Here is an 11,114-nt window from a genome sequence, read left to right as displayed (position 1 = left end):
AGGTGTCAATTTTGTTAATTATGGGTGAATGTCATGGTGGGATGAGTCTGTGTGATAATTTCCATAGTACCCTAGGGCCTAGAGTCATACTGTTGGGAAAATAATAAAAATTCACAATAATAATTTATAATATTACTTAGCAAAATAGCAGTCCTGAAAATAAGATGAAAATTAATACGATGATATATAATAATAGTGCATAAAATTGATAAATACTTAAGTTGTGCTGGACACTAGCTATTCTAAGAAACTGTTTCAACGGTGTTAAATATTTTCCCAAGATTAAATAAGCACTTCTCTATCTTAAATAGAGTATACATGAATTTACAAATTAATTAACATCAACAAGTTATCAGTGAGAAAATAAAATAACAAAGCTAAAATTAATTAAATTAAGAAAACAAAAAACTAGCAGAGAAGCAAAACATTAGAAGCAATGAGCACAAAGTATTTATTTATTTTTTCGCTTCCCCTAATTCCATAAAGGGAAGATGCATATTTATAGGCCAAAAAGAGAGTTAATCATAAGACAAAACACTTGCTATTCTTTTCATGCAAAAGGTCAAGTGTGAAGAATGGTAAAAAAGAATGGCATACACTGCCAAGTCTATCAATTTATATTTTTAATACACTTAATTATTGGCTTTGTAAATACACTTTAAAATAAATTCATTTGAAATAAATATTTACTTAATGATTTTATTCCCGGATCAGGAAAGAAATGTAGTTGAAAAACTTGAAGTTCATTAGTATTAAAAAAAAAAAAAACTTTTCAATCGTAAAAGAAAGGTAATGGAATGAACTGAATATATTAGTCAAAATTAATATTTACTCGACCCATAGACTTGTATAATTACGTGCGTTTGCTCTGATTTTTTCATGTCATTTGAGAACAACTAAGAAAGAAAATAAATAGTTGTAAAAAGAGAAGCGACATGAAATGCCTAATTAAGGAAAAGTATTGTATTAATGACTATTCACCTTATAAAAAAATCAATTCTTATTTGTCAAAATGGGAGAAGTGATATGTAAAGCTCTCACGCGGAGGGAGTTTGAGGAATCAATGTTTGTAAATTAATCATCATTATTTGAAGCTTCAATATCATCTATAAAACGCATCAAACTTGTCTATAATATTGACGACTTAACAATTTTCATGTTATATGATAAAACATATATAGACTATTTTGGGAAGATGATTTAGTAGCAAGAGGACACAAATTTAGAAAATTCAAGTTCTATAACTACGTGTTATCGTAGAATTTGAGTATATAACTACTCGGTCAACTCCTTTGTCCCTTTGAGGCTCAGGATCCACATTAGAAAGAAAGGTTATATATCTTGGCAAGGTATAGGGCAACCCTCCCAACAGAGTTAGTTATTGGACTCCATATTGCTCACGTGATTTATGTCGGTAGTAGGAAACGCCCCTAAAAAAATAAAGTAATATTATTTTTAATATTCCCTATTATTGCAAAAAATCCATTTTTAAAATTTTATTGTTAAAGCACATATGTGTGTTTTATTATAAAGGAAAAAGCTCAAATATGCCATTAAACTTTAAGAAAAGACTTACTTATGCCATCAGTTAAAAATTTGGTTTATTTATGTCATTACCGTTATGGAAAAAGCTCATTCATGCCATTATTTTTTAACAATGGTTTTGCAAAACCATTTTTGACACGTGGCCAATTATAATTCGACCACATCATCACTTTTTTTAATAAAAAAATAAAAAAAAAATTAATGCAGTTTTTATTCAGAATTTTAAATTTTTTTAATAAAAAAATTGATGACATAGCCGAATTATAATTGGATACGTCATCAAATTTTTAATTAAAAAATAAAAAAAATTAATTCAATTTTTTTTTCTTCAGAATTATGATGTTTTTTATTTAAAAAATTTGATGACGTGGATGAATTATAATTGGCACATGTTAAAAATGGTTTTGCAAAATCACAGTTAAAAAATAATGGCGTGAATGAGCCTTTTCTTGAACGGTAGTGGCATAGATGAGCCAAATTTGTAACGAATGACATTAATGAGCCTTTTCTGAAAGTTCAATGATATATTTGACCTTTTCCCTTTATTATATCACGTTGACTTTGTTTGAGTATCTTTAGAGCTCTTTATTTAACTCAGTATGTTCAATTTTAGCTAGTTGTTTATTCAACTATTTTACATACGCTACATTTCATGCAATGACGTCATTCGTATGTTTAGGTATATGATGCAAATTCGGATATTCAGGATCAATAGTAGGCACATCATTAGGATCACATTCTCTATCTTTGGTGAGATCTCCTTGCTTTTGGATTCCATTATCATGATACTTGTTTGTCTATGTCATTAGTAGAGTATTCAGGTAGCCTGTGATCTTATCTCAAGAACCTATCTTTAGTATGTTTGAGGTTTCATAGATAAGTTGAATGAGTTTTAGCTATATATCTCCATTGTTTCATAAACATATATGCACATGATACAAAATTTCATATTTCTAACTATAGAGTTATTGATTTCGTTTTCTTCTAAGTTACTGCATGATCAACTTTTAACAACTGATAGTATGTCAAGTCTAAGATTTCGCTCGGATCAGGAATAATTTTGAGTGTCGATCACATCCAGTATATAGACTTGGGTCATGAACATGCTGATGATAGTATAGGCAAAAGAAACCATCAATATTGACCTCACATCATTAAATTTTTGTGATTGATCCAATATGAAAGTTATCATCTTATCTAGAGCAAGCATTGGATCAAGAGGGTATGCAATTTTATGAAAAGTCTCAACATTTGGTATAACGTACAACTAAAAAGGTATGTGAAAGGGCACAATAGTAGAGTAAAATATGTAAATAAGTGTTATAGTAATGAAAGATAACTGGCAAAGCAAAGGCAATCTAGAGACTCACTCACGAGTTCACATAGACTCAATAGCTTATGTTCAAACCTTATAATTAAATATCTAGAAATGACTGCATAAAGTCAAAATGGATTGCAGAAGATAATTGGAAGTCGAAAGGACAATAAGAAAATTCAAATCAAAGTGAAAAGGGACTTGAAAATTGTGGGGAATAGCGATAAAAGATTATTCATCTAAGCGGAGCAAAATCTCCCAAAATGGGTATTGTTTGGGGTTTGTATTTTTTTTTGGCCATGTACACTAGAAACTATAGACTATATCTCTTGGTTGTGTTTACTATATGAATCATCTATATTCTTCTTTTAGATTCGTTGGTTTTGATATTAATAAATAATTTGTACTTTGAGGTGACAGTAAGGCTTTCAAATTTGTATTTATTTTTCTTTCTATATGAACAATAGATATTTGAAAAATTAATTAAGCATAAATTCAATGAATTTATCAACTTATTTGGATTTCACAATAAGAAGCAAAAAATGTACCAATTCTTGAATTCTCTTGACCCAAAGAAATTTTTTTGAGAGAACAAGTAATTGTTCGTGACCTCGAAAAAACATTTGAGAGAATAAGTAAAATTAAAAATTGTTTTCTATTGTAAAACTAAATGGATGTCATGTGAGTCATCCTTTAACTGTCATCACTTGCTATACTAAAATGATGTCATGTGGAGCCACTCATGTTTAAGGTGTCATTACTTGGCCAAATGGATACCTTATCAATGGTCAAGTGTTAGTTTTAATTTTCTTATTAGCTATAAATAAGCATTGTTTTCATTCACAAAGATATATATATATATATATATATATATATATATGAAAAGTTTGGAATATATTATTATGCTCTCTCTTTGTTATTTTTAATATTAATTTAATTTATTAATATTAATTTATTAGTAAGTTATTTTTATAACACTTTCAATTATTGATTTTTAGTCGGTCATTGTTTTATATTACCACGCAGAGAAAACAATATTTTGCAGATAATGTGCATTTGCGCTACCATTTCATTTCAAAAAATGACATAGTGACAATTATCAAGTCCGGAGCCTAAAGGGTACAAAATATTAACAAAAATTTCAAAACGGTATATAAAATTTTATATTAACCAAAACGGTAAAATCGCTGCATCAACAGTGGCTTAGCCCACCGGAAAAAACAAAATCGCTGCCTCTTCAGCGATTTTGCAAAATGTGATTTTTTTTTTTTTAAAAAAATGAAATCGCTGCCTAGGCAGCGATTTCTTTAAAAAATAAGGAAATCGCTGCTGGGGCAGCGATTTAAAAAAAATTAAAAAAATAAGAAAATCACTGCTGGGGCAGCGATTTAAAAAAAAATATTTTTTAAAATGTTAAATCGCTGCCTTTTTTATTTTTAAATCGCTGCCCCAGCAGCGATTTCCTTAAAAAAAATTTTTTTTTTTTGAAATCGCTGCCCCAGCAACGATTTCCTTATTTTTTTTTATAAATCACTGCTTAGGCAGCGATTTCATTTTTTTTTAAAAAAATCACATTTTGCAAAATCACTGCAGAGGCAGCGATTTTGCTTTTTCGGGTGGGGTAAGTCGTTGTTGATGCAGCGATTTTACCGTTTTGGTTAATATAAAATTTTATATACCGTTTTAGAATTTTTGTTAATATTTTGTACCCTTTAGGCTCCGAACTCGACAATTATCTTACGTCAAATAATCACCACTAAATATATTTCTTGATATATTGTAAAATAGATAAACATTTTTTCCATTATAATTTTATCAATAATTACTACTGAATTTGTCTAGGAAATTATCTATTTTGCACTTTTAGCATTTATTTTTATATATTACTCTCTCCATTCACTTTTTACTTGTCCACCAGTTTGAAAAAAAAAATTATTTTACTTATCGCTTTTAACATATCAAAAAAAGACAATTATTGTTTTCCTATTTTTTCTTCAACATTAATTATTTATTCTCCAAGTTATTTCCAAACACCTAAAACTATTCATCAATCAATATATTATGCTAAAATAGTCATATTAATTATTATTTCATAAGGGACATGCATAATCAAAGTGAACAAATAAAAGTGAATTGAGGGATAGATATATTCAACAACAATTGTAATGGCAAATGCACATAAGACATTGTAATGACCCTCCAAGACATTTTTTTTTTCATTTTTCAGCGTTTTCAGAGTTAAGAGATTTTCTGTAGCGGACCCATAAAATTTATAACTTATTAACATTGATTGTTCAGTTATTGAGTTGTTCATTTGATTTTTATTCGAGTTCTTCTGTTTAGGAGCTTTTGAAATTTAGATTTAACTTCGATTAAAACTTCAGGTAAGCAAGTTTCATAATGCAATTCTAATGGTTTTGTTAGCTCCAAAACTTCAAGTTGGTCTAGCTCCTTCGGTTCGTGTCCCAAGGCTTCTATACTCATTTAGAACAACATTGTGGCTTAAATGCAGTCTAGAATGTGGGACCCACTTTTTTCAAGACGACCTCCATTGAAAGTTTTGGCATCTCCATTAAGATTGAAATATCAAATTTGGCGAAGTAGTATAGTTCATTTACATGCACAGGGTTCCAAAAGAATCTGGTCCTTGGGGTCCGCCGTTTTTGGCTGGGGCCAAGTGATAATGTGACCACTTTTGCAGTCTGCGGACCACTCAAGCAGCAGACCCTTTAGCGGTCTGCAGCAATACATATTACTTTGAGAATGGTTTCCTCCAAAACGCCCATCGAGCAGTCCTAGGCCTCTAATCCAGCCAAGCCTAGCAATGGGGGCTTTGGAAGAATCCATTCTCAATAATAATATGTAACCTTCTTCAAAATTTTAACATAACAAAAGAATATTTCATGCAATAGCTAAGAAAAGAATATTGTGCTATGATAAAATTTAGTTCCCAAAGAAAAATCAAAACAATTTTTTTTCAAGTCAAAATCATGATCGACTGACTACTAATATCATAATTTGATTCTCAAAATCATCTTTACTGCGTATTATGAGTAAACCATGTATAATTGTGAAATTAACTCCTTTCGCACTTCTAGCTATGCTCTTATTTGTCCGCCTCCTCATACTTCAATGTAGCTGATACAAAGTTAGGTCCATACCACTGATTTTTTATGCAGTTTGATCCGTCACTAATGGGAAGAAAAGACTCACAACCCTTTTTTCCTTAATAATTTAACACTTCTATTATACATAAACTGCACTTCACCTACACACTACAGCAAATAAGGACCTAAAATTGACAACTTTAGTGACTTTACAACTCTGACAAAGACAAAATAATAAAGGCAAGCAACAAAAACCAATGCATCTGCCTATACCTACCTGCATATGACCACACTAAAAGCCTTTTGGCATAATAAAAATACCTCCCAAGTTGAGCAGGAGAGGAAAAAAGAATAAATTGAACCGGACAACAAACAGCTACGATTGTCCAAAAGCAGGTGGACAAAAATATACACTAGCCATTAAATGCAACAAACAATGTATGCACAAGTTCTGCATGTTACTTGATGTGCAGGAGCGTCAGCTCTCTGGAGCTATGCAAACATGTTGAATTGTATATTTAGAACCACCATCAACTAGACCGTTGATGCAAGAATACAAATCCTGAATTCTCACGGATTAATGGAGGAGGTTCAACATCACCAATGTCTATTTGTTGCATCGTTTTGGAGATGTCATCCACGGAGAATGGAATGCTGTCATAATTTAAAACAAGATATTGAATTTGAGGTGCTCAGTAAAATGTACATGTATACCAAAGATTGAGGATGAGATATGTAATAAATGATACCTCGAATCATCATCCAACAAAAAGGAACTACTGACAGCATTATTGGAGTCCTCTGTCATCATAACTCTCATACTTGAAATAACCTATCAGTTGAAGGTAAAGCATAAAACCCATAATCAAAAACCAAGCAAATTGTATAATAACAAGACCAAAAATTACTGTAGACCTACATAGTTATCCAAACTGTAGGTGCAACCGTGCAAGAACTTACATCTGAAGAGACAGTGTGGGTTCCGTATTTGTCATCCCAGTACATAGTGCTGATCCTATACAGTTGCTGTATGCTAAGCACCTAATAAAAGAATAAAATAAATTAAAACAGCATGCGAGAAGTCGAAAGAAACAAACTTTCTTTTTTTCTTTTCATAGGTAAAAGAATGAAGCAAATTCTATGCAGAAAAAATGGGAAGAATGGAGGAGAAATATAAAAAATGACTCCTTACTGGACAAAGTTCATTAGTGATTTCATTCAATGACTTTTTGGGCTTTTGATGTATAACCTGCGAGAAGTTGAGAGAAAAAAAGAGTCAGATAAAAGCACCTCATACAAAAATTCATTTAGCACATAGCCGCGAAATCAGTTTCTTACTAGGAATCCAACTGCCTGTCTAATGTGCTTCAACTCGTCCCATGCTGAGCCTACAAACTGGACATGAAAATACAGAAGTAAGATGCTGAATAGCACTAAGAACTGAAAAGATACAGTAGAACATGCTTACTTCTTCAGTTGCATAGCAGCACCACTGTTCCAATTCAGCCAACCCGGCTTTCACAAACTCTCCATTACTAAATGAGCAACACTCACGCCGCAAAAGAAGACTGAATGTAAAGAAGGTCAACACACAGATACATAAGAAGATGACAATGAGCCAAATGAAATCTATTTAATGTAAAAACATACAACTATTTACCTGTTGAAAAGTTGAACATTGATAAAGGAAAATATTTGAGTGAAAACCTTCCGAACTAAGAAGGGAGGAACCTACATAGGTGGAGCAATGGAAGCATATAAACATCAAGGAGACAAAATAACAGGTGATATTATTTAACACTTCAATCTTTAACTTACATGGTTTGATTTCATCATCATCAAGTAGTTATTCAAACTTTTTACAATGCTTTGCCAATGAGCAAATAGAGCTTGCTGGGCAGCAGCATTAGCTTGGGATCTTCCTTTGACTAAACTTGCACGAGATGTTCTTGGTGCCTGCAGGCATCATGCAGATAACGATTTGACAAAATTAACTCCTTCCCTCTTTCTCTCGGCAGCAAAAATAATTACAGTGGGAAAGAACAAAATAGAAAAGGTAACAGTGTCCCAAAGAGAAAAGGTGGTCTCTCTATAAATTGTTCAGCTTCAAGGCACAGTACTAAACCTAGAAAGATCCACTCGTTCCAACACTTTGGGCTGGAAGAGAAGTACTGTCACTAGTCATTGGATTTGTCTGATTTATTTTACACTCATTTTAATAGATAAGAGAACTCCTGACTTGACCAGGCAGAAACATTCAAGAGCTTGCGCATTGCATAATTTACAATACAAAGTGACAATCAATCTATAAGATTGTACTGCTTTAACACATTGACTAGTTCAAGCATCAGAGAACTACTCAGTGGTACCCACAGTTTATCAACTTACCCAAGTGCTAAAAAACCCAAGTTATCATAACGATTCTACAGTAAGCATATGGACTAGCTCAAACTACACATCAAGCGGTAAACATTCTATTCCATAAGATTTCTGGGACCTGTGGCATAAATAATACTAGTTCATAAAAAGTAATGCACCTGAATACATAACCCAAGTAATGGGGATATCTCTTTCTTCAGATTGTCTCTTATCATTCCATATATTTTCTCCAAAAAGGCAGTCAGCTGCTGCTTGAACAGCAGCGCAGGATACTTGGCCTCAACATGACGTAAGTCATCCAATCTCCCAAGCATACGCCCATTGAGAACTGAAAGCCCAGCACTCTGAGGAGAACCTCGCAAGCCCTACATAAACATTACAGATAGCAGAGGAGAAGTATTAACGATGATATGACTAAGAAATTGGGCAACCAGCTGAAACCAGAGAACATAGTATAAACCATAGAGCTCATACTTGGGACATCCTTCCAAACAAAGAGGCTGAACTGGATCTCCGCCTCTGCGGAGTCAAATTAGCAGCCCCACTAGCTTTAAGTGTTTGTTGAAGCAGCATCAACAATGTGGACGTATTGCATAACCAGTAGGCTAATATATCATTATTATCTGGGACCTTTAATGAAGAAGTTTGAGAAATTAATTGCCTTCAGATTTTATAAACATTAAGTTGAAGAAAACTGGAATGATATAACATTACCAAAGTAATAAGCTTTCTACCTCTATGGCTGAAGCAATGGTTTGTATTATACGGTCAAAAACACTAGTTCTTTCCACTTCAAAGGACCTCCAGTGGAGCAGACATTTGTATATGAGACAAGCTGCAATTGGTTTGCCTCCAGAAAAGCCTAAATCTTGAGAAATGCACTTAATGAGCATGTCTTGGTTCTCCTGTGAAAAAGGATAAATCGTACAAAAACAGTTTTCGATGTTTAGATGCCACAGTGTGATTAAACAAGCATAATTGATCAGGTAATATTTTGTGCAAGCCAGTGAACCACTTACCTGCTGCTTTTCATTTAGAGACTTCTGTGGTTTCTCTTCAGATGAAGGCTCCTTTGGACTTGCTACAACAAGACTCATATCCTATGCCATATAAACAAGCATATACATCAAAAGAGGCAGACGTTTAATTTACATTTAAAAATGATTGTAAACACATCAATCTGCAACTATTGAACTTACAGAATTAGGTTTTGATTCTCCATTTATAACATTTCCATTCTCCGGAGTCCTCTGCAATTTCATGAAGAGAGTGATTATCTATACCACCTGCAGCTATTATGAAAATCGACTCCCTAAAAAAATCTAAGAAGATGAGAATTGGCAACTGGCTGTGCACCTGTATGATGGTAGTCTTTGGCCGTGCAGATAGAGCTTTTCCAGTTGGTGACATGGTCAAAGCTTGTTGACGAAGCACTTGGTTCTCTGATTCCATATTGGAAAGCTTCTCTTCAAGCCTGAAACATGAGACAAACAAAGAGGGAGTAGATGAAAGAGAGCGTCAGAATGTCTTTACATTCTTTAAGAATGCAAAATCCTATGTTTGGGAAGTCCAGTTCACAAAATGCGATAATTTAAGGATGCAAGTCTACTATTATACTGCATGTTGGTTGTTCATAGCTAGAAATCACAAGATCAAAGCCCATAACCTTATTTAGGTTCAATCAAAAATAAAAAAAGACATGAATCGTGGGAAATCAGCGCTATGTTTAATCATAAGACTCTTGATTACAAGGTCGGACTAACAACAATAAACCCATAAAGAGAAGTGAATAAGTTGACTCCGTCATAGACAGGGAGTCGATATTAATTTACAAACCTCTGCACAGAATCTTGAAGCTGGTCTACTTTTCGCTCGGCAGTTTCTAGTTTGCTAGCCAGCTCTGTGTGTTTGGCCTCTGCATCCCTGGAAGAATCTCTAGCCTCTTCTGTAGCTTTCTTTTCGGATGCCAGCAAAGCCTGGATAGTTCGTGAAACAACTTTTCAACCAAGAGAAACATAGAGATCATCTTTATGTGTTCTTTTACACGAAATAGCAACCTACTAAAGATCAACTTTTTATTATTGGTTTATTATTTAGCACATCATGGGAATCTTTTGAGGTTAATTCCTCTTCCTAGGCCAGCTCAGAAGCAACTTCAAGGTGGAGAATGAACTTAAGTAGTACACTTGCAGAAACCATGATACAGAATATTTTGCAACATTGAAGTCAAGCATATGCACTTGTAACAGTGTTTATCCAGTAAAACGGATCAAATAAATGCAGTGACAGGAATTGTATGTTGTAGCGCTCCAAATCCAACTATCTTCTTTTTTTCACAACTGAAATCCTTAAGGGCTGATGGTGCATGGATCGAAGTCAGTGAATAATGGGCGCACCTATCTACCTTCTTTTACTTCAATACCAGGCTTTTGTCTAGCAATCCCGCTATAGCCATTAGCAGGATAAGACTTATATGTTCCATAGGATTTCCATACATCGATCAGTATTGGTCTAGGTCTGAGATAATCCTTTGTTCCATAACCATTGGTCTATTTACAACAAGCCAATTAAAAAGTCTCAGATGTACTAGCACTCAATTTTTGGTCGTCATCAAAGAAGTGACATCTGGGGCTTCCTCTTTCCCTTTCAGTAAAACAGGTAAGTCCATCCTTAAGTTGTTCAAACCCTTGTAGCACCCTAATTATCAAACCGCAGGGGCAAGACTTCTCTATGATATCCAAACTTTATGTAGAATTGGATGTTTGGAA

At 33.4% G+C, this 11,114-nt stretch overlaps 1 protein-coding gene across 1 annotated transcript in view; it reads right to left on the bottom strand.

Moving 5' to 3' along the window:
• Positions 1-5,985: 5,985 nt before the first annotated feature.
• LOC107025838 (myosin-17-like) overlaps positions 5,986-11,114 on the bottom strand; it is an 18,377-nt gene continuing 13,248 nt past the window's right edge. The window contains exons 25-39 of the mRNA XM_015226600.2: positions 10,183-10,322; positions 9,703-9,820; positions 9,546-9,596; positions 9,366-9,446; positions 9,081-9,251; positions 8,821-8,976; positions 8,505-8,711; positions 7,786-7,923; positions 7,628-7,698; positions 7,436-7,535; positions 7,306-7,362; positions 7,160-7,216; positions 6,928-7,008; positions 6,717-6,799; positions 5,986-6,621 (exon numbers count right to left, since the gene is read on the bottom strand). Coding sequence (XP_015082086.1) covers positions 6,498-6,621; positions 6,717-6,799; positions 6,928-7,008; positions 7,160-7,216; positions 7,306-7,362; positions 7,436-7,535; positions 7,628-7,698; positions 7,786-7,923; positions 8,505-8,711; positions 8,821-8,976; positions 9,081-9,251; positions 9,366-9,446; positions 9,546-9,596; positions 9,703-9,820; positions 10,183-10,322 — 1,635 coding nt within the window. The 3' untranslated portion in view covers positions 5,986-6,497. The remainder of the gene's footprint in view (positions 6,622-6,716; positions 6,800-6,927; positions 7,009-7,159; positions 7,217-7,305; positions 7,363-7,435; positions 7,536-7,627; positions 7,699-7,785; positions 7,924-8,504; positions 8,712-8,820; positions 8,977-9,080; positions 9,252-9,365; positions 9,447-9,545; positions 9,597-9,702; positions 9,821-10,182; positions 10,323-11,114) is intronic.

The sequence above is a fragment of the Solanum pennellii genome, chromosome 7, assembly GCF_001406875.1.
Source record: "Solanum pennellii chromosome 7, SPENNV200".
In the NCBI taxonomy this organism is placed as follows: domain Eukaryota; kingdom Viridiplantae; phylum Streptophyta; class Magnoliopsida; order Solanales; family Solanaceae; genus Solanum; species Solanum pennellii.
This window is presented reverse-complemented; position numbering and strand designations above follow the sequence as displayed.